The sequence below is a fragment of the Onychostruthus taczanowskii genome, unplaced genomic scaffold (genome assembly GCF_017590055.1).
Source record: "Onychostruthus taczanowskii isolate IOZ18803 unplaced genomic scaffold, ASM1759005v1 scaffold1, whole genome shotgun sequence".
NCBI lineage: Eukaryota > Metazoa > Chordata > Aves > Passeriformes > Passeridae > Onychostruthus > Onychostruthus taczanowskii.
The window spans coordinates 24766201-24788809 of record NW_024496525.1 but is presented as its reverse complement, the minus strand read 5'-3'; the positions used below and the strand labels follow the sequence as shown (position 1 = coordinate 24788809).

Sequence of the window (22609 nt, the reverse complement as noted above, 5' to 3'; positions counted from 1 at the left end):
CTGGTGACTTGATGAATTTTTGACTTATGGTTTCTGAAAAGCTGAGAATCACTGAGGCAACCTTTCAGTTCCCACAAAAGCAAATGTCCCTGATAGTCACAAGAAGCAGCAATAGATTAGTTCTCCAGGTCTGTTTTCAGGAGTTAGAATTCAAATGATGAGGCAGGTGTTACTTGCTGATCCATACGACTGTGTCCAAGTTTGATGTGATGAATTGAAGCTCTGCAGAATTCAGTGTTCTATCTGAAGAATTTCCAGTTTGTCAGAGCATGATGCAGCATGTTTTTCAAGAGCTTAGCTCTGGAGACATCTTGAATCCAGTCTGCCATACTAGTCCTGGCTTGTAGTGGCCCTGTCATCACCCAGTAACTTCTCACTGCCATTCCCCTCTCTCCAAGTGTGTCGTGGACCAGAGCTGGTGCTCAACAGGGCCAGTTGGGCTTTGCTTTCTGTGGCTCACATAGGTAGCCCACAGCAAACATTTAATGCTGAAGATGTATATCATTATAAAACCCCAGCTTTTAAGGAGATTCTTCTACCCTCAACATGCACCGTGCTTGTAGCAGCTTGGCCTGCAGACATAGAGATGAGCTGAACACGCTTTCATTCACTTGTGTCTTGCACAGGACAGGGACACAGACAAGAAGAGAATTGAAGAGCTGCTGGAGGAGAACATGGTCTTGGAGATTGCGCAGAAACAGAGCATGAATGAGTCTGCACACCTAGGCTGGGAACTAGAACAGCTGTCTAAAAGCACTGATCTTGCAGATAGTGAGTACCACTGGGGTAGCTGTGGTGTTTGTGGTCTGTTTCAGAATAAACAGATTGGTTGACTGAGATGGGAACAGAAGTTGAATCCAAGATTGGAAAGCTTCCCTCATTCAGCCATTTGACTTTGACCTTCATTTTTTTGAACTTCTAAAATGTATTCCTCTTCCTTTCACTCTCTTTTGACAGCATGAAAATGCTTTGCTTTTGTTCATCACTGAGAGAATGACTTCTAAGTATTACACTTTAATAAAAATTTAAAAATAAAGCTTTGTAAATGACACAGCAGAAATGTCACATTGAATATTTCTAACTGAATGGTTGGGTGGAGTCTGTGATCTTTAGTATTCTTTAGTACAGTTAATACAGACAGTTATGTGGTCTTTAAGTCCCAGGAAGTAATGTATGCTGAAGTCATTTATTTTTACTAGATACTGAAAAATGTGTGCAGTTAAAATAACTGTCTGATTTTTTTTCTTTGAGTGGTTCATTTGATTTTTATAGCTATCATAAAGATAGCTTATTCTTTCTTCACTGGACAGGTTTTAGTATTAGTTTCTGTGTTTAACATTTATTCTGTCTGTTACTCCAGCCAAAATTAACAATTCTAAGTGGAACTTGGGAAATCAAGCTATTTCCTCTAATTCAACATGCAGCTTTGAGTATTGAGTATTCACCTTATTTTGCTAAGACTTGCATGTTTGGCTTTGTGAGCCAGGAACAGTTGAACTTGAAGACAAAGGCATAAATTAGAGTAAGCAGATGTTAAGTTTTCAGTGAAACTGCCTGGAATAGCTTTGTTTTGTAAAACAGCTGTGTGTGTGGCTGACACCAATTCTGGAATCTTCTAGCTGTCTAGGATCTGAGTTCTCTTCGCGAAGATTAATGGCTAGTTAATTGTTACTTATAAATAATCATCTTGCAAAGCAGGTTATGTTAGCCTGAGAAATGAATGTCACTCTATTACTCCTTCTTTGTAATCAAGGATATTGCTCATTGTGTTAGTGGGGGGAAAACACAGTTCTCTCAAAACTTAAAAATTTTGACTAAGAGTATTTCAGGAAAATGTAAAAATACCTTAATTTTATGGCCGGTTTAAAATACCAAGTTTTGTTCCCTTCCTGATTTGCTTTCACTATTGATGTAATAGAATGAAGAATGCTAGTTACCTCTTATTTACTAATTTCTATCAAACATAACTTTCAAAATTTGCTTGAGTGATTTATCACTGCACTGATGTTTAGCATTTTAGCACTTCGGACTTTTATTTCATGGAAGTGCTATTCTGATTTTAGAGTAATTCTCTGAAATAAGTTTTATTTCAATCTGTGTTGCTGTTCTGAATGCAGCTTGTTTGTACAAATAGAGTCAGACTGCAAAACTCTTCTGGAAAATCTCCCATTCCTGGATATCAAGTTGAGTCTGCAAGGGTGGCAGATGGAAGATTTTACCAGCTAGTTTGGTATTTTTTATTTAAAATAATTTAAAAAAAAGCATGGGAAAAAGTAATTTAGGTGGACTTCAGAACAGAACTCAACTAAGCGTATTTAGTTAGTAAATGTTAAGTATTTGAGTCTTCACTTCACCAAAGCTTTACAGGTGATGCTCTGTAAAAGAGACAAACAGAATTTTACCAATCTCAGAAAGTTGCCAGCTTAAAGTACTCAGTGTGCTGTAGTGCTTATTTAGAAGGAGTTATTAATTTTCTTAGATTTAAAGACAGTGTTCAAGTCCATTTCATGTGAAATGTGGTTTTGAGGTGATGGGTAGCAATTATTTCATGTGTAAATGAAGGTTGCTCTTCAGTTATTCAGATGCTGGGCAGAGAAATTACCAGAGCAGTGAGGCTCAGGTGATGGATTTTGAGGCTGTGAAGTAGTGAGACTTTTGATCTACGAACATTGAGTAAAACAGCATCTCTGTTGTAAAACTTGAATAAATTTTGTTAGTTCTGAAATTTCAACTTCAGATACAGCATTCTGATGGGTGTCCTGTGCCTGGATACCTAGTAGTAAATTATTCTCTGTGCTTCAGCATACTCTTGATGAAGAAGTGATAGTATAAGCACTGGAATACTCTTTTGTAAGCATTTTTTTCTATAACTGAATGTGATTGAATACCTGAGTTTTCAGTAGCTCTTGGAAGTGCACCACCTTGTTGTTTTAGCAAAAACTTAGCAGAGGTTTACTTTCTGCCTCAATTTATTTCCTATGATGAAAGTATGAGATGGTATCACAGTATATTTTGTTACCAACACTAGACATGCTCCCAACATGACTAAAGCAAATGCAGGATGAATTAAGAAAGTAAGCAACCTTTTAGATGGCTGGCTGTTCAGATAGTACCCTATTTATTAATGGTATTAATGGTTGTCTGTGAAAATTGGTTCTGTTTTTAACCAAGTATTTACTTCGCAGTCAAGCTGAAATTGTAAGACTGACAGCAATAACCTTCATCCAAGTGGATCTTGTGCACCTCAGAAAGAGATGTTGGTGAATTGATTAGTGCCACCTTCTGCTTCTCATGTTTCAACAGCCAGGAAGTCCTTTGTGTTTGAGTTGAATGAATGTGCTTCGAGTCGAATACTGAAGCTGGAGAAGGATAATCAGAGCTTGCAGAACACAATCCAAGAGCTGAGAGATGCCTCCTTGACCTCCAGAGAGAGCAGCCTAAAGTTTGTGGAACTGGAAAAGGAAAATCAGCAGCTTAGCAAAAAGGTAATTTGCTCACAGGAGCAAATGGAGCTCTTTGTGCGCTGTGTTTAAAGAAAGTAAGGGCTGTGAAGCATTCCTGAATTATGTGAGTTTTCAGGGAGTTCACCCATGGTCCCCATAAGACTGACCATGATTTTGGTCCTGTCTATTTAATTGCAGTCTAATGCAATTAAATTCTACTAATTTTATTTAATGCCTTCTACTTCACTACCTGCTTACATGCATCGTTGTAAGAAAAAGTGACTGTTCCTGTTAAATAAAAGTTGGTTTTCAGTGCCTGTTTTCCCCTGTCAGATTGTACTGTTGATTGTGTCCCTCTCTGTTGTCTCACAGAAAGGAAGCCATGGTCACATTGAACTATTTTTGTTTTTGAAAGTTAAATAATTTTTACATGTAAGTCAAATAAATTACACAGGTGAATTCAGGTTAGTATATTCTAAATGTCTTTCTTGCCCTCCAGAGTCCTGGACTTGCCTTTTCTTTTTCTTGTCCTCTTAGCTGTTATAAATTCTCTAGTTTTTCTCTCTGTCTGCAAAGATCTCAGCTCTTTCCATCTTTGTAACAAACATGTAGGTCATCACTTTGTAAATGTACTTACACATACATATGTTGCACTCCGTTATTAACTTTGATTACATTTAGCTGAAATGCCAGCTCAGTGCTTGTCCTTGTGAAACACACTGCTCATTTCACCTCCAACTACCAGCCTTACTTTTGTCTGACTAGTTACTTCATTCCTCAGTTCTGTTTAATTGAGCCAAATGCTGCTGGGGAAAAAGGATGCTTCCTACTCTAAATTATAAACCATTTTCATGTTGGATTTTTCCACATTCCCACCATTCATAAATTATCCAGACTATAAGGCTCATTTCTCCTTTTCCCGTTACTTACACCTGTGTGTGTGAGACATTGATGCATTGAGTTCAATTCTGTTTGGCTTGCCTGTGAGCTAGCTGAATCCATTAAAGGACGAGGGGAGAAAGCACCTGCATATAAAATATGCTTGTGGATTGTTAGATTGTAGAAGCCCATTTCTCTGCTAGGGAGAGCAGTATCCAGCACTGGATCATTCTATCTTCTGCAGAGATTCATTTGCTAAGTTGGGATCAGTTCTGCTTTTTTTTCTTTCTTTTGTGAAAAGGAAAACTGCAAAGATTCAATTCACTCTCATTTTCCTTCCATGCTTCCGTTTATGACCTCTTGTGTATAAGTAATTCAATCCAGCTCTAATTTACATGCCTAAAACTGGAGATGGAGGCATAGAAAGCACTCAGCAGATACTTGTGGTGTACTGCAATTTAAATAATTTGAGCAACTGTGATCAACCTCTGGCTTTGCCCCAGGCAGATTCCTGTGGGCACCTCCTGTTATGGCACTGTATTGGTGCCAACAGTTGTGATTCCCCTCAATTAGAATACAATAAGATGTGCCAGGGAAATAATAGGGAAAGTCTCTGATTTGTTACAAAATGTTTGCTACAGTGGGCAGGGGAGAGTGCAAGAGCGCTGGAGGAGTGTTAAAGTCAAGCACATGTGAGTCAGAGGACAAGAGATAAAGTACTTTTCTCAAACGTTCTATGTCTTTTGGGTTCTTTTGGTAACTTTCCTGAGATATCCATAGTAAAATCTTGTCTCCCTCAAGTTGTTTAACTGAGCTGAGATTTCATCCGCTGAGACTTTCAAAAATTCTTGTTTGAATATGCTTATCTGCTGATCCTGTGGTTGGTGGGATCATGTAGCTGAAACGGGATTATTGAGGTAGTACAAGAGATGCTATAAAGAAAAAGTTATGTACATTTTTTTTCCTTTTTTACAAGGCTTTCAGAGGAGCTAGTAGTGGAAAACCCTCCTTTCAGGCACACTCAAGTAGTAGCAGCCCAAGTACCTGTCTGTTGTCTCTGCCTTTCTGACTTACTGAAAAGAGCTGAAATAGTAATGTCTTACTTGCCTCCAGTTTTCTGGGAATTGCAGATGAAGATCAACTATTGCTGAGCTACTGAGTTTGTTGCAGCTTTCTCTGAACAGCTCCTTTTAGACCAGTGAACTTCCACATGGTTACATTTCTGGCTGCTGAGCCCTCCTTATCTCCAATCTAGGCAGCCCTGCTTGTTTAAACACTTCCTGTAATGGGGGCATGTTGACATAGGCAGAGCCCAGCCTCCAGCTATTTCCCACTTGTAAGAATTATGTTTAATACCCCTTTCATTGACATTTTCACTGTTGGCAGAGTTGATAATACCAAAGCAAAAATGAGCTGATACTTGTGCAGAGCTGTAGGTGCTCACAGTACTTTGCAAGTTTAAAAAGGAATTATTTCCTGACTTGGGGAGTATAGTTCCCAGAACCTCTTGGTTCTAAGTACTGAAGAGCTACTGCTTTTCTGTTTCTCATGCATTACAAGTACAGCTTTCAAAATGAATAAGTAAGAAATGTTTGTTGTAGGACTGGAACATTATTCACAAATCTTTCAAATGTAGTATTGTCACCTGCTGGGGAAAAGAGGGCCAGCAGAACACAGAGAGTGGGAGCATGAACTGGATAACTCCAGTGCTTTAGTGATTTTCCTCTGTTACTGTTTTAGGTTGGTGTTTTGGTCTTTTAGTATTGTTTTTCACTGAATTGTCTTAATAACTGCCTGCATTCACTGGTAGAGTAAGACCGTCAGTGGTGGAGAGACTAGGAGGAGGCAAGTTCCTCAGGAAGGGGAGCGCCAGAAACTTAATCCCTGTTGACAGGAGCACAACAGGGCATTCAGCAGGCAGGTGAACTAAGCATTTCTTACTGCTGTGCCTTATAGTCTCTGATCTTAAAAGGCATGAAGAAACGGGATTATTCAGATGAAGAAGATCCTTAGCACTGTGAGAAAAACAACATAGTCCATTTCCTTCTCTGAGACTGGTAACTGCAGGAGAGAGGGATTTCATCTTTCAGCCACAGTCCCCATCTCATTTCTCTCTGGTCTACAAAATTACTTGAAGTGCAGACAGTCCTTGTGTCCAGCTGTGGTTGATGTGTTTTGGTGTGTTCTCTTCACACAGATTGAGAAGTTGCAAAATCAAATTGAAAAAGAGAAGCAAAGCAATCAAGATTTGGAAACCTTGAGTGAGGAGCTGATAAAAGATAAAGAGCAGCTACAAGTTGTCATGGAGACTCTAAAAGCCGACAAAGACAGACAGGTGCAAATTTCTCAAATGTGATGTAACAACATGTGCTCAGTAATGGTAATTCAGTGATGCCATTTACAGCATCTGGTTCTCTTAAGGAGATAAGGCAATTTGAGAGCTATTAAGGTTGAACTTGTTCAAATCTAAGTTAAAATCTTCAAGTGTAAAAGCCCAGCATGTTTCACTGATTCCTGCTCTTGTTACCATAAGGGGATCTTCAGGCTATTATTTGAACAGACATTCCCCCTTGAGGGAAAAAAGTCCTTGGATTTTACTAAATGGAATACCAACTGGTTTTAAGATGTGCAAATAAATCCCCATTTTGTTGTTGAAGGTTGGTCTTCCATCACCTGTATGGCATGATTGGTTTGGTTAAGGTTCTTGAGCCACCCAGCCTTTTTGCTCTATTTAAAAGAGATGCTGAGAAAGTGCTTATGTCTTCTGGATTGACGTTTTAATTGCCCTTCAGCTTTTACCACTGTGCTGCAGTTCATGTGCAGTGCCTGAAAACTCTTATTACAGGTTTGTGCAAGTATCATCTGTACTGATTTGACAAATGAAAAAAATACAGACACAGATCATTAGAAACTGGTGTGAATATTCTCAGCCTGTATTAAAATCTACTCTTAAGTTTTTGTGAGGTGAAAATTAAATAGCAAAATGTCTTGTTTGTGTACTTCTTTTCATCTTGAAGGATTTTTACCCATATTTCTCTCTGGGAAACTGCACTTTACCAACAAAGTCTTATATTTAAATTAGAACATATACAGATTCTTTGTGGCAGGAATTAATAGATGGTTTGAAGTTAGGGCAGGAAGTAAAACTAGAAATATTCCCAGTTGTTAAAAATAGTAGTTTGTGATTTTTTCAGGTCTAGGCCCTTTTGATTTGTATGGATGTTGTCTAGTATAAGAATCAAATGCAAATTGCAGTCTGAGTTACAATTGCATTCGCTGAATTTGACTAGTGGGGTAAGTGTACTGTCCTTACAGGAAGTGTGTCTTTAATGACATCTGTAACTGCTCTACATTTTCAAGTATTCTGAGGTTCCTGGCACCTTACTAGATATAATTTCAGTCTTCAGGTGCCCAAGATGAAGGTAAACCTAGATTGAAAGATACCCTCTATTAAGAATGATTTGTAACAAAGCATCTTCTCCAAGGTGTTCTCTGAAGGTCCTCTATCTGCTTTCTCCTTCTGCCCCAGCCTTCTTGAATGATAGCAGGAATGTAGCACAGTTTCTAATGTATTAAAATAAATTCTTTTGATAGTTTGGTTTCTTGATTAGCAAGGCAATAATTTGCTGAGAAATTTGTCTTGGATTAAATCGATATGATTTTATTAACAGTCATCTCTCTGCTTTAGGACTAATTTGTAGCATACTTGTAAGTAGATGAATAACATTTGCACAACTGTTTATGCAGATAAAGGACCTTAAACAAGAAAATGATCACCTTAATCAAGTTGTCTTATCCCTGAGACAAAGATCACAAGTGAGCAGCGAGGCAAGAGTGAAAGATATTGAAAAAGAGAACAAAATCCTTCATGAAACAGTAACCGAGACGAGTAGCAAACTGAGCAAACTGGAATTTGAGAAGAAACAATTGCAAAAGGATTTTGACCAGGTTAGAGAAAAAGTGGAAAGAGTGGAAGAAATGGAAAAAGAGCTCCACCGACTGGAGAGGGAGAATGAACAGCTCACAAAAAAGGCAGCAGTGATGAAAATAGTGATAGAAAAAGTGGAAGTTCTTGAGCAAGAGAATGGTGATCTGGAAGTGGAAAATAGGAAACTAAGAAAATCCTTGGACACATTGCAAAATATTTCTATCCGTCTTGGTGACCTGGAAAGGGACAACAAGCAATTGGATGAAGAAAATCTGGAGCTTAGAAGAGTGGTAGAGACCATGAGATTTACTAGCACAAAAATGGCACAAATAGAAGCAGAAAATAAGGATTTGGAGAGGGAGAAAGAGGACTTAAGAAAGAATGTGGAAATGTTGAAAGCAATGAACAAGAAATCAGAGAGGCTGGAGCTAAGCTATCAGAGTATCAATTCTGAAAACCAGAGACTTCAGCAAATTGTGGAGAACAGCAGTAAAAAGATCCAGGAATTAGAAAAAGAAGTTCAAGGAATGGAGAGTGAAAATCAGGTTCTCCAGAGGAACCTTGAAGAGCTAAAGGTTTCTGCCAAACGGCTAGAGAGCTTAGAAAAGGAAAACAAAGCCCTAGAACAAGGCATGTCTCAGCTAGAAAAAGACAAAAAAATGCTAGAGAAAGAAACAAAACGGCTTTGGCAGCAAGTGGAGCTGAAAGATGCTATTTTGGATGACAGTACAGTAAAGCTAGCAGTCGCTGAGAAGGAAAACAAGACACTAGAAAAGGAAATTGCGCGATTCAGAGAGTCATCTTGTAAACTGAAAGAGTTTGAAAAGGACAACAAAGACCTCTTAAAGCAAGTTACAATTGATAAGAGAACACTAGCTACACTGAGAGAGGTAAGCAAGACAATTCTGCTGGGTTCTGTGCTGCTATTTTTTTTTCCAGCTCAGTGAAGTACTTAAGGGATACATATATCTGTCCCACAGGAGATCTTCACAGCCTTAACAACAGTCACTAGAAAGAGTTGCCTTGGAAAGTGGAACATGCCAGGAACTGCACTTGGTGCAGTTGTGGAGTATCCACTTTGTGTCCACCATACAGTCTCAAAATTACATCTTTTTTCATGCAGAATAAAATTTTGCAACAGCTTTTATGTGGTGCCTGTTAACCAAATACTCTGATACTTTCTCCTACTATGACTACAAAATTGTTTGCTAACTTGAGATTTCCAGCAGGGGAGATTGACTCTCAGGTCTAGAAATTTCTGGCACTTTCTGAGGACACATAGACACCCCTGTTCTGAAAGAGACAAAACCATCCCAAATGACCAACCTAAACCAGCTGCACCAAGATTTTACTTTACAGCTACCTCACAGCATCTTTCCCCAAATGCTTCCCTGCTGGATGAGAGCATGCTAAGCAGCAGTGATCTCTCCCTGCACCAAGCATTAGGAACTGGCAATCTGAGGATATGTGTGCTAGAGCCTGACACTCTTATAAGTGGCCTGTGAGCAGATTCATATTATTGCAACTTGCTGTCATTGCCTGTCCTGGCTGCTGTTGTCCTGCCAGGACCAGATTTCCTGTGAAGGACTATTAAAAGGAAAAAGGGTCGTGCTGCATTAGCTCAGTGAAATAGATAAGTTTAGCAAGATTAATACAGTAAGCAATTGCTTACTTCAAGGTTTAGTTTTATTTCAATTTTTGAAGGATTAGTGTAATTTTGAGGAGGAGAAATAAAGTCTGTCAGAAACAGTTGACACAGTCCCAACTTATGTTTCTATCCAACTTTCCTTAAAAATTATTAAAACAATATAATTTCTGAGAAGGCTCCTCTATAATCTTTCCATTCTTATAATTTTGCAAATTTCCAGTGGTGTAGAACCATGTAGTAGCCTGTCTTCTTTTTCATAGTTACTTTCTATATATCCTGTAGAAAGAGTTCATGGATGTTGAAGGGACCTCTTTACAGATCACTGGACTAGCACTGGCTTTAACCCTGTTTTTTGCCTTGCCATGTGAATGAATTCATGGCTAAATTTTTTATGTCAGAGGGCTATTGAACACCTACAGTTCAACAAAGTATTTTTGTAAAATTTTGTTCTTGATTCTATTTGATATTCAGGATAATTTTTTTAATTTCAAGTTCTTCTGTAGCTTTTCTGTTCTTTTTTCATGTGTTGTTTAAGAAAACTTTTAGCAGAAACACAAGCAATGTAGATCTCTGTGGTGCATTTGTATTTCAGAATATTTTGAATGGTAGGGATCTTCACACTTAGCTATGCACCAAAAATAATCTGTCCTTCTTAGAAATGCAGGCTGACACTGGCAATGTCTCTCCAGGCCATTTCCACACAGACCACTTTACTGGCATGACAGCATTGTCCCAATATCCCTTCTGGTACAGCACCACCAAGTCTTCTCCTTGTGTGACTTCCTTGCTGGGTTCTGCTTTAGTTTCTTCCCAAAGAAACCTAAATGAAACCAGGCTGCATCAGTAGATACCAGAATAAGTGACCAAGTTCTCCTGTCCAGAGCTGTCCTGTCTCTTACTCTGCAGTGTAGTTACACTTCTGAAATTTTGGGCAGTAATTTACCATATGTGAGACACTCAGTGCATTATTCACTGCTGACCCTCTTACCAAATCCCTTGGTAATAACACCATAGCCACAATACCTCAGGAAACTTCCATACCGAAGTCCTGTAGCTCCTGTGTGTGTGTACCAGTGCTGGCAGGGCTTTTTGTCCTAGCTGAGAAGTGGAAACTCCCTCTGCTGGTGTTCCCTACCCTGCACACATCCTTGTGTGGCACAGAGATGGCGTGGTGCCTCCTGGCCCACACATTCCCTCCTTCAGCAGGCAGGCACAAAGCCAGTGTTGGCACAAGTAGTTCAGTACAGTGAGTGAAACAAAGGCCAAAAGAAGCATTCTGCAGATTTATTTCAAGTGACCTATAAATAAAAGCAATCAGTTTAATTCTGCACTCAGCTGTCACTGATGAAGAATTTTAGCTGACCTACTTGAAACTAGGATTTTATCCAATGAATTTTTCAGTACTCTTAAAAAAATGTATAGTGCTGGATAATTACCACCACCCTTTGCATAGCAACTAATTGTGTTTATGCTGTTTCAGGATTTGGTTCTGGAGAAGCTGAAGAGTCAAAAGTTGTCTAGTGAGCTGGACAAACTGAGCCAGGAACTGGAGAAGATGGGATTGAACAAAGAGCTGCTGCTGGAGGATGATAATGGCAACGATGGCAGGTAAGGAAACTGAGCTCTTCTAGTTATTCTTTTGACTCAGCCTAACTGAAGCCCTTTGCCTTTCTTTTTGGTTCTCATCTGCCTCCTTGCCATTACCCTTAACAGTTTTGGACATAAAGCACATTTTTCTGAGGCAAACTTGGCAGCATACTGTAAGTTTTGCAAAACATTTTCTTGGGTGGAAGGAAGAAATGCCCCTTTCTCTCTCCATGCTAGCTAGGAACCACTACAGTTCCTCTGTACTCCCCAGCAGAGTAGCTGGGTAGCTGTTTCAGTGTGTATTTCTCATCATGTAGAATGGTGTCTGTTAAACAGTGTCTGTCATTACTTCATGTAATTGATTTAGATATCTATTAATATAAATATAGATGTTGCCTAAGAAATATCTGATGGCTAGGAATTCCTTTCTAAGTTCTTTAGTAATGAACAGAAAATCCCAACAACCTGTGTGTATATTGGCTTCATGGTAGGACCTACCTAGAGAAGCATAGCCATCTTGTAGGAATCTTTAAACTGTGGATCTTCCTCCTTCTTAAGAATCTACAAAAGGGCCATAAGAAGAGTTTTCTGTACTGCAATTAAGGGAAAAAAGAGAAACTTACTTTCTTTCAAGTAATGTAACTCTTTGATATTTCTGTAGAACCATGCTGGCATTGATCTCTATTAAAATTGATTGGATTTTCCATTTTCCCCAGCTATAATATATCAGTAGCAATCTGCAGCAGTAGAGGAAATAATTTTCCTGAAGAAGCAAGCATGTATAATTTAACATGCAGTGAGATTGGGAACGGGTGAAGGTGAAGTCTGCTGTTTAGATGGTGGCTCATATCCTAGCAGCAGACATTGAAAAGCTGTTACCATATTTTTCAGAAAATATAAGGTTCTGGAAAGCAAAACCGAATCAGCACTAAAATCAACTCTAGCTGTGAAAGAGGAGAAGATTGCAATGCTGGAAGCCCAAGTGAAAGACTTTCTGAACTTGAACCAGCAGTTACAGAATGATCTAAATATGGTAAGAGCTTAAGTGAATTTTAATTTTTGACATTGCAGTTCTGCACATTCACATGTTTGGGGATTTTTTGGTTTGTTTTTTTTTTTTTTTTTTGAAGGACAGGTTTTTTTCTTCTCCTTGCCCCTTCCCTATACACATCCTTCCCATGAACCCTTTTTTCACTGGACTGCCTTTTTTTTGTCCCTTTCTATGTAATGACACAAAATTAATAAAAACATTTTGGGCTACGGGCACATCAGGAGGGGTTTTCTTGGATAACTGCTCTTTGTAGATTTGTTTTCTCTTTTTTTTTTTTTTTTTTTTTTTTCATTGGCATGGCTGTGTTTTTCTGCCTTTTTTAGTGGAAACATGGGCTAAGGAAGACTGTAGTTGAAGCATCTCCCCTAAGAACAGTCTGTTTGTTAGGTGATAGTGAGCTTGAGTCTGGAGGCCCAGAGACATGGATGCTTCCCCCTGTCTGTGTCTCAGCTTCCCTCCCTGTGAGGTGGGGTAATGGTTGTTGAATCTTTGAAAGTCTGTACAGTGCAAGAGAGGAGTGACATATGCCATCATTATTAATGCATTATTGCAGTTCCCTCAGTGGTGAAGGTTGTTGCTTGTTGACTGTGTAGGTGAAGAAGGACTTTGATGCACTTAAGCAGACCCAGCAGGATGGGCACTGTGCTCAGAAGTCACTGAGGAATTCAGCAGAGAAGCTCATTGCCAACCAGCAAATGAATGAGAAATTGGAAACAGGGCACCAAGAGGCCACCACAGAGCTGCTGAAACTGAAGGACAGGGCCATTGAACTGGAAAGGAATGTAAGCCTTCTCCTATTTTCTCTTAGTTCATAGACTTCTCTTGTGCTCTTGAGTGGCTTGGTGGAAACTGGATTGTTGAGCTTAAAGGAATCTGGTGGGTTTTCTGGAGCACACAAGTTACCAGATTCCTTGGGTGTCTCTTAGGTCTGCATGGGACTTAAGTGCTTCATGTGTCTTGTGTCCATCTTGTCCCATCTTTGCAAGGAGTAATCCTGTGTATTAACATCTGTCCTACCTTCGTTTAATGCTGTAAAGAAGGTTTTTTATGCCTTTGTTGCAGAGTGATCATCACTAATTGGTTCTCATCTTTGAAAGGACTCCAGATAATCAGGACAGCTGTTTCTTTTCTTTCTGTCACCCCTCCAATACCATCTTTCTTTCAGAATGCAGCCCTGCATACTGAGAAACAGCTGCTTAAGGAACAACTAAAGCATTTGGAAACACAGAATGTCTCCTTCAACAATCAGATCCTGACACTACAGAAGCAAAATGTCTTCCTTCAAGAGCATAACACTGCCCTGCAGACACAGACAGCCAAACTCCAGGTCAGAACATCCTTGTGCCTCTGTGCCAGGAGGTTGGATTTCTTTACAGTAGTGTGGAGGAGATGACAGCTAATAATGAAATGTTTGTGTTGGTAATGATGGAAAGATGAAGCCCAGGAGGTGGAGCTTAGTTTGAGATCTGAATTTCTCCAAGCTATAAGGGAAATTGGGTCCGTACCTAATGTCTGGTAGCTACCTTCAGCAAGAACGTGGTTATTTAGAGAGAGTAAATTAAAATTAATGCAGCAAAATCCAGATGTGTTATTCCAGAAGCTACACTTCTGAAATAAAAAAAAAAGCTTTGCTTTTTTGTATTAATGCTATGCCTGTGAAAGAGCACAGCAGAAATGGAAAGAGGACACAAGTCAGCTCCCCACAGGCATTGTAGCAATGAGCTCCAATGAGACTTATCAGACTTCCAGACAAAATGTGAAAGTTGCCAGTGAAAAGATACTCTTAAAAATTACTTGACTTAAAAAAAATAAAATTACTTTGAGAAAAAGACCAGTTTCAAAGGACAACATTGGATTAACTCTATTTCTCTTGCATGACTTTGACTTTTCAAACTTTTCCTCCTGCACGTTCTGAGATGGAGAGATGGGGGGGGGGGGTTTGTTCTCATTAATTGTTTATATAAATTGACTTATATAAAATCAGTGCACCATCTCTCTACTGAAACCAGACTTGTTAGGAGTACTGCTCACATACACAGTGTTAGGAGTGTTGCCACATACTCAGTGGTACAGTTAATATTTTTGAGTTTGGGTGAACTTGAATTTTATTACTTGTACACTAATACAGGGTAACTTTTGACTCTGATCATGATTTTCAGAGATTCTGTTGAGTTGTGAGTATTCCAGATTATCTTGGGCTCAAGAGCTTCCGGTAAAACAGTGTATTTTCAGTTTAGAGGTTATTGTGATAATTTTCACACTACAGACAGCATAGCTTTATGTGGTGCATACTGCCAACAGTAATACCAAAATGATGCCAAATTGTACATAGATGTCTTAAGTGGACACGGCAGTGTAGGCATTCTTGACTAACTCTATATGGATGTCAGCTGCTACAAAATGTTTGTTGTATGTACCAGTAGATGTGAATAAGTAATACTTACTTTTTACTTGCAAAACTTTAGGTAGAAAATTCAACTCTCAGCTCCCAGAGTGCTTCACTGACAGCCCAGAATGCTTTACTGCAAAATCAGCAGACAGCCAAGGAGAACGAGAATGAAAATCTACTGAAACAGAAGGAGCAGCTGAAAGCTGAGTATGAGTCATTGCTTCAGGACCATGAACACCTTGCTTCACTGCATGAACGGCAGTCTGCCGAGTATGAAAGGCTGATAAATCAGCACAGATGCCTGAAAACATTACACAAAACCCTGGATCTGGAGCACAAAGGTCTGCGTGAGAGGTACGCTCACCGCTCAGGGGTATAGTGTAGTGAGAATGTGCCTGTGTTACAATTTTAGCCTTAAATGTTGTCTCCAATTACAAACAGAAACTACTAAGTTGTTGCTCTGAAAAAGTGCCTAGTCATTCCTATTGTCATTGGGACATTAGATTAAAATATTTGCAAAGCTCTAAATTTTAGATCTCTAAAAGTGGCAGAGCAGAGGTGACTCTGATGATACTCAGCAAACATGGCCTTGGGTCTCAGATGCTTTGTTAGAAGTAACTTAATGCTTCTACTACATTTAAGGATTTGTGATATAACATACAGCCTTAAAAACATTCTCCAGTTCTACTGTATGGAGTTTCTCTTCTAACCATAAAGTCTGCAGGTCACATATACGTGAGTAGTGTGTATCTTGAGAAATTTCAATCATTGGACCTTGTGGCATCTGTATCATGTCAAAGGAGGCTCTCTGAAGGAAGCTATATTAGCTAACTATGAGATAATGATGGATTATAAATTTTCTTGTAGTTCTCATAATCTAAAGCTTTTGCTTCAGGCCCTTCAGTTGAATTAGGAAATCAGTAAACTGTTAATTGTTTTGTCTCTAGTCACTGTCATTTTCTGACAATTGTGCATGGATTGAACAATATACATAATGTATTACTACAAAAATGCTGCTCTGCCTACCTCTCAAAGGTCTCTTATATTTTTCAGTGATCTTCCACAAAACACTTTTATTTAGGTTTAATTTCTGTGCAAGATCATGAGTTGGGTTCAGAGCAGCTTAGTGGTCATCCTTGATGGTGGACTGAAAACTGGTGCTAAACTTTTCTTCCCAAAAGACTAAGGAGCTGGCAAATAGAATGTGTGGTAGATTTTTTTAAAGTACAGAAGTAAACTATTGTGATTAAAATATCCAGTGGGGCTGTGTGACAGGACAGCTGCTCGGCTGTCAACTAAATGAGCTGTAAGTGATTACACAGACGCTGCTCCTGCTTACCAAGTCTTTCTCAGACTGATTAATGGTTCTCATTGATTCAGGCTTTGCTTGAGATTACTACACTGCAGTGTGTTAAGGCAATTTGCTGTGTTCTTTGCTTGATGAGTACCAAGCACTAAGCAGCCCTAGCCTAAGGAAAAAGTGTTTTTCAAAGAATAGGTTATCTATAGAGGTAGGTGCTTGGGTCACCAATGTAGTCATTAACAGTTTGGACTCTGATTTGTGACTTCTTGTGAGAGGTGTTGCACAGGAGCAGATGGTGTCCTTCTCTATATTCAAAACAAGTTGAGTTTGGCAGGACTAAGTGTGCAGTATCCTCCTCAGCCGATCAGTCTTAAAAGATACTTATCAAGGTGATTTGTCCAAGGACTCCATTTGGCTGTCAGGAAAAAAGCCACAAGCTACTTTTTTAGTGCATGTTTTCTCCATCATGTGCTGCTGAGGGAGCAGAAGGGAGAAAGAGTAGCAAAAGTTTTCTTACATATTTTCTTTTTATCTAAGGTATTTGACTGCTAAGATGGAATATTTCACTTTCAAGTTCAGCTAGAATGCACCACCTTCTAAATTTTCCCCACAGCAGCTTAGTACAACCAAGAAGTTTTCTTGTGTGCTGTTGAGGAGATGGGTTTTGCATGTCACAGCTCCAAGGTGATTGGTTTTCCTCAGCTGGTGACAGCACTGTAATCAGAGTTCTGTTGCTTAAGGCAGGATTACACCTCCACACAAGCCTATGACTGCAGCTTGTCTAGGAAGATCCACAGCAACTTGAGTTAGCTTGTGCATGTCCAACAACATGTACAGCCGAGGTCCCAAAGGTTTGTGTAGTTCACTCTGCTGCATTCTAACCACTGAATATTCTCTGCACCTGAGCAAACTTCTTTAAACCTCTTTTGGTTCTGTCTGCACATATTAACACTGCAGTGGGGATTTAATAATGGGTTGTTTGTAGCTGCAGTGAAATGTCCTGTCATAGCCCAGCAAACCACAGATGTGTGGGTTTGGCTTTTGGCTTAGCAAGAAGAGGAGAGTTAGTGTGTTAGGGTCATTTACCATTAATAGCAGTTTTTTGACTTGGAGGTGTCTGTCTGGCAGTCTCAGTGAACACAGGCTTGGCTTCTTCTGCATTTTTGAAATTACTTTACATATTGCATGTTACCAAGGGAAGGTAATAATTTTGTAGCTACAGATGATTAACAGATCCCTGAGCATTTCTTTGTGGCTTAGTCTGAAGAAGTCTAATCCTGCAGAGAACTGGGAAAAGAATCCCTGCTTTGTAGGGTTACATATTGCAGGGAGTTGTATTATCATGTTACCAGTGCTGCCTGGTAGTTCTTTTTCTGGGTTCCTTTTGTCACACTTTTTATCATAGATGAGCATTTTCAAAGTTATCTCAGTCACTAATATCTACCCAGAGTATTTCTCCTCAAAAAGCAGCAGAAAGAATAAAAGCTAAAAAGGGTAAAGAGGACTGCATTTCCTCAGTCCTAGGAATGGATTGTGTCAGAGCCAAAATTAAATCTATGTGCATGTGTAAGAAAATCTTTTTGAAACTCCTCTAAGAGACTGATGCTTTAAAAAGTGAAATAAACATGAGTGTTGAATAGTCTACAGGAAGGATAACCTGGTCCCTGGTGGTAGAGCTTGTCAGGTTGTACAGATTGTGCTTACATTGTAGACTCCAGGCTGAATCTCTACTACAAGAAGATTTTGCCTTCGTTAGGGCTCCAGACACGGACAATCATTTCCATTTTTGCAGACAGTCTCTCTCCTCTTTCTTACCTTTCACCTAACAACTAGGGGAGCAGCTGTGGTCTACCTGAGGCTCAATGTGGCAGCCTGTGGTGCTGGGCATGGGTGGTAATGCTGGACTAGTATTCTGCTTCTCTCTGAGGAGCCCTCTTTAAAACATAGAGGGCTTGGATAAAAATGAACAGAGTAGCGCTATCATACAGAGACAGCAGAAGAATTTACAGTGCAATTTCTGCAGAGACAGCCATGGTAAGCTCTGCCAAGGGACTGACTGGAGTTTGTCTTCTCAGAGTCTGCATTGGCACACTGTCTAAAATGCTTCTTGGAGCTGGATGTGAAACCTTCCTCTGCTTTCAGGTTCTACCATTTGTTGTATGGAATTGAATTTGAAATGTCCCAGAGCTGAATGGAGTGAGAAAACAAATAAATAAGGTTAATTAAACTCTACTGCTGTTACTGGGAATGAGTAGCATAAAGCAGCTTTTGTCTGGGAGACAGGTACTTTCCTGTGTGGCCCTTCAATGGACTGGAATTTGGGACAGGCTGTAATTTGACTCTGGGATGAATGGAATGGTAGCCTGAAAGAAAAACAAGTTGGCAGGAGTCAGTGTGTTTGGTGCTGTCTGCTGGTTTTGGTTTTGTTTTGAAGTTTTCATGACTGTGGAGTAACTGTGCTCTGCATTCATCTCTGCTGGCATGAGAGTCACAGAAAGATGCTTGTTCTCTCTAGCTTTTTAAGCAACGCTGCATCTTCAGCCTAGAGTCTGTTTTAAAGTGCTTGGAAGTGTATTTCTCCATTTTTGACAGAGATATACCTGATAGTTTGGGGCAATACCCTTTTATTACAGTGACCAAAAATTGTGCTGATGACTTTTGACATTGACTGCACCAATGGCCCCAGTGGCCTCTGCTGGTGTGTATGGGCACAGATTCTGACAGAAGCCACCAGAGGGAAAAAAGATCTGGGAACAGCTTGCTGCCTCATGAAGTAATTTCAGTCCACCCTGTTCTTCTCAGAGTTTTCTGGATGCAGGTGGTGTAGCACCTCAGGGAGGCTGAGCCTGCCTAATCCATGCCTGTGCCAAATATCAGGGAAGTTGTTCCACACCTCGGTTACTTTAGCATTACAGAGATCAAAATTAAAGAGAGGGCTGATGCCATCAGCCCTCCCTCTCTCCCCATCTCCCTGCCCTGAATGGCTCATGCACAAGCTCCATAAACCAAATAATAGTGGAAGGCTGGATGTGAACACTGGTTTTGCTCTTGGTTTTTTCACTAATGAGCAAATAGAGCAACTCAAGCAGGTGAGTCAGCCTCTGCTTACAGGTGTTTTGCTGTCAACTCACTGATACCTCATCATCTGTCTGGAATATGCAGATTAGTAGATGTGCAGGATGCTATTACCTATGCGTATAACCTAATATGGATTAGGTGGCTATCTAACAAACTTCTGCTCATTGCACTGTGTTCCTGTTGCTTTTTGGGAGCTACTTTCTACTCAGGTTTTTGACTCTTGCCGCTGTCAGTTATTTGTGACTGGGATTCTGGTTTTAGTGGTGCAGTTTCCACTCACTTTGCAGAATCTCATGCTTTTACTAAATGACCAGAATCTGAAACTGAATTAAGATTCTGGCAATTGTGTTCCAGTTTCCTAAAAAAAGGTGTTTCTTTTTCTTTTTTTTTTCCTAAAGTCTTCTCTGCTGAATTGTATACTAAGCTGAATTTTCATGCATAGTGTTGAATTCTTCAGCTTTGGTAGAAGTTTAACCACATAAATGTGGATGAAATAAATAAAGCTGGAGAAAAAAAGATGCTTTCTAATCATTGTGGTATTACCTATTGAAAATATTAACCCAGAGGAAGAAAAATGTTTTCTTCCTCTGGGAAGAAAAACGAAAGAATGAAAGCTGAGGGCATGTCATTCCTCCTTCTGCAGATACAACAGTTTAACGAAACACAAGGCAGAATTGGAAGAGTTGGAATTAGTTTTAAAAACTGAGAGAGAGGTTTTGCAACAAGAGAGAAGATCAAATGCAATAACCACTGGGGAAAATCAGAAGCTGAGGGAGGAACTGGACAGGTATGGTTCCTTTGCTAAATTGTTATATATATATCAATTAAAAGTCAATTATGCAAAACATGGATTGCTTTAGCTCTGAAGTACCTTCATATAACAAATCTGTTCTTTTTTCTCTATTTTGGTATTGTTAATTTGGTAACTTTTACTTGTTAAAGATGGTCAGCTTCATGAATGCTATCAGCCGATACTGTTATTTGGTGCTTCAGACCTGGGACATTTGCTCATACAAAACAAGCTTCCACATGTGGTTGGTTCAGTTCAAAAGGATTTTCTGCAATGAATTGTTTCCAAGCACTTGCCTTTAGGCAGAAATGCAAATGCCTAAGCCCCCAAATTATACTGGGTTTTTCCCCTTCAGGAGCACTGGCTTGTGGTTTTTACACTGTGATTTTAGCTCTAGGAGTTACCATTGTTTATTTTCTGCTGCCCGGAGAAAACTGCTATTCCTGTTATTAAAAGCAGCCTTACAGACTCTTGATCAGTGGGTAGCTGTTAACTTATGTCAGAGCCCTTTTAAGATCCACACCCAAAAACCTCCCTGTAGCCTTGTTCATACTACAGAGGTGTTCTGAGAATCTTGTTGGTACAAATAAGGGGCCAAGACCACAGTTGGGGCAATGTCAGATTGAATCATATTTAAAAATCACATTTTAAGTTGAGTTACAATTGTACAAGTGTACTTTAGAACAGAGCTCTTGAGAGGTTTTCTCAAATTTGCTGTTCCTAATTAGTTTTCTTAGGGACAAAGATGTTGCATAATGTTGATTGCAGGGCTGGCAGAGGGCCAGGCTTATCTGTCAACAGGTACAGAACTTAACCTGTTCATTCAGTTATTTAATGTTATACCTTCATGATTTGTAGACATTTTTAGATTTACCTAAAAGTGTAAAAGAATGCCACAGTATCTTCTTACAACACCACAGTGTTTGTCACTTCAGGACACTTAGATGTTCATATTTCATGCATCAGGATAAAATAAATAACATGTGAGTTTTCTTTATTTGTGCCAAATAGAGCTGCCTTTATATCCCAGTGCTCTTAAATACATTGTGCCTCAGAAATTTGTGGTGTATTTCTTACATATTGAAGAAATGGCAGTTTAACTTGTCATGTATTTTCCTTTCAGTTCTTTTGTAAATTTGAAATTTTTTATAATGTTACCACTACTTCTAAAATTTTATGAATTGCTTAGAATAAAAATGTCCGTAGGAGTTGCTCTTTGGAACTATGTTTGATTTAGTGAGAGCTGCTCACTGATGGTGTGGTTCTTGAACGTGAGGTCATTCCTGTGAAGTGTCCTTCATAAGCCTGCTGTCTTTTTCGTGTTTAGGGTGAATTTCTTGCACAACCAACTAAAGGCAGAGTATGAAGGGCTCCATTCACACACTAAAGAGCTGAAAACTTCCCTGAACAACTCTCAGCTGGAGTTGAATCGTTGGCAGGCTCGCTACGATGAGCTGAAAGAACAGCACCAATCCATGGATATCTCTCTGACCAAGCTGGATAACCACTGTGAGGTGAGTAGCTGTAAATACACAGCTGCTGCTGCTTTTGGGTTAGAGAGCTCCCATACATGGTGTGACTCTTTGGACATGCTGTATGTAGAAGGTTAAACTATGAAACAGCACCCCCATATAGTTGGAAGTGTGTAGGTTTTTATCTTGGGTTGCCATGCTTGATTATGGTGCACTCACTCCAGGGAATCCAGATGAAGAGGAAAGATTAATTTGTCTTGTTTAATAGCTCCTGTCCCGTCTAAAGGGAAATCTGGAAGAAGAAAACCATCATCTCCTGAGTCAGATTCAGATGCTGAGCCAGCAGAATCAGATGTTACTGGAGCAGAACATGGAAAGCAAGGAGCAGTATCATGAAGAACAGAAACAGTACATGTAAGGAAAAAGAGATTGGAATTGTGAAACCTTAATTAATCTAGACAAATATAGTATACAAATCATCTATCAGGACTAGAAGAGCAGGCAGTGGAATGTTAGATCTTCTTGATATCTGTTGGAAAGGGGGATGTTTGGTAGGAGATACGTGTAATGGCAGAAAGCACAAAATGTTTCCACATTGCCTTACTGCAAAGGGTTGTTCACAAAACACTTGGGCAAACACAACTCTTTTCAAATAATACAGATGAACCTATGTGGAAAATGCAGTTAGAAAAGATGGAATGCTAAACCTAGTGGTACCTCTCAAAGAAGAGGAGACTGGGAAAGAGTTTTAAGATTTTGGAAAACAGCCAAGTTGCAACAAAAATACAGTCTTATTGTATTGAGAGTCATTTTGTATTTAGGTTCCAGAAGAATAGCAAATATTCATACTCCTCTTGCTTTTTTCATTTGCATTTCAAGAAATACCTGCTTTGATGTTGTTTTTAAGGATACAGACATCAACATACGTTGCTGTGTCCTTCATGCCCAGGTTGACATGTTGACACGAGATACCCTGTTTAAAGATACTTTGTGTTCACAAGAATCCTGTTTTCAGGAATTTTCATAATCCTGTTTGCAGTG

At 39.4% G+C, this 22609-nt stretch overlaps 1 protein-coding gene across 5 annotated transcripts in view; it reads left to right on the top strand.

Annotated features, from left to right (window-relative positions):
- CCDC88C (coiled-coil domain containing 88C) overlaps window positions 1-22609 on the top strand; it is a 95975-nt gene that overhangs the window by 60607 nt on the left and 12759 nt on the right. For all 5 annotated transcript variants that reach the window (XR_005953339.1, XM_041413355.1, XM_041413280.1 and 2 more), the window contains 12 exons: window positions 627-771; window positions 3304-3485; window positions 6520-6657; window positions 8070-9140; window positions 11379-11506; window positions 12377-12518; window positions 13130-13318; window positions 13702-13863; window positions 15002-15279; window positions 19950-20093; window positions 21424-21610; window positions 21837-21982. Coding sequence is in view for 4 of the 5 variants with exons in the window: in XM_041413355.1 (XP_041269289.1) it covers window positions 627-771; window positions 3304-3485; window positions 6520-6657; window positions 8070-9140; window positions 11379-11506; window positions 12377-12518; window positions 13130-13318; window positions 13702-13863; window positions 15002-15279; window positions 19950-20093; window positions 21424-21610; window positions 21837-21982 (2912 nt within the window). In the remaining variant the exon portion in view is untranslated. The remainder of the gene's footprint in view (window positions 1-626; window positions 772-3303; window positions 3486-6519; window positions 6658-8069; window positions 9141-11378; window positions 11507-12376; window positions 12519-13129; window positions 13319-13701; window positions 13864-15001; window positions 15280-19949; window positions 20094-21423; window positions 21611-21836; window positions 21983-22609) is intronic.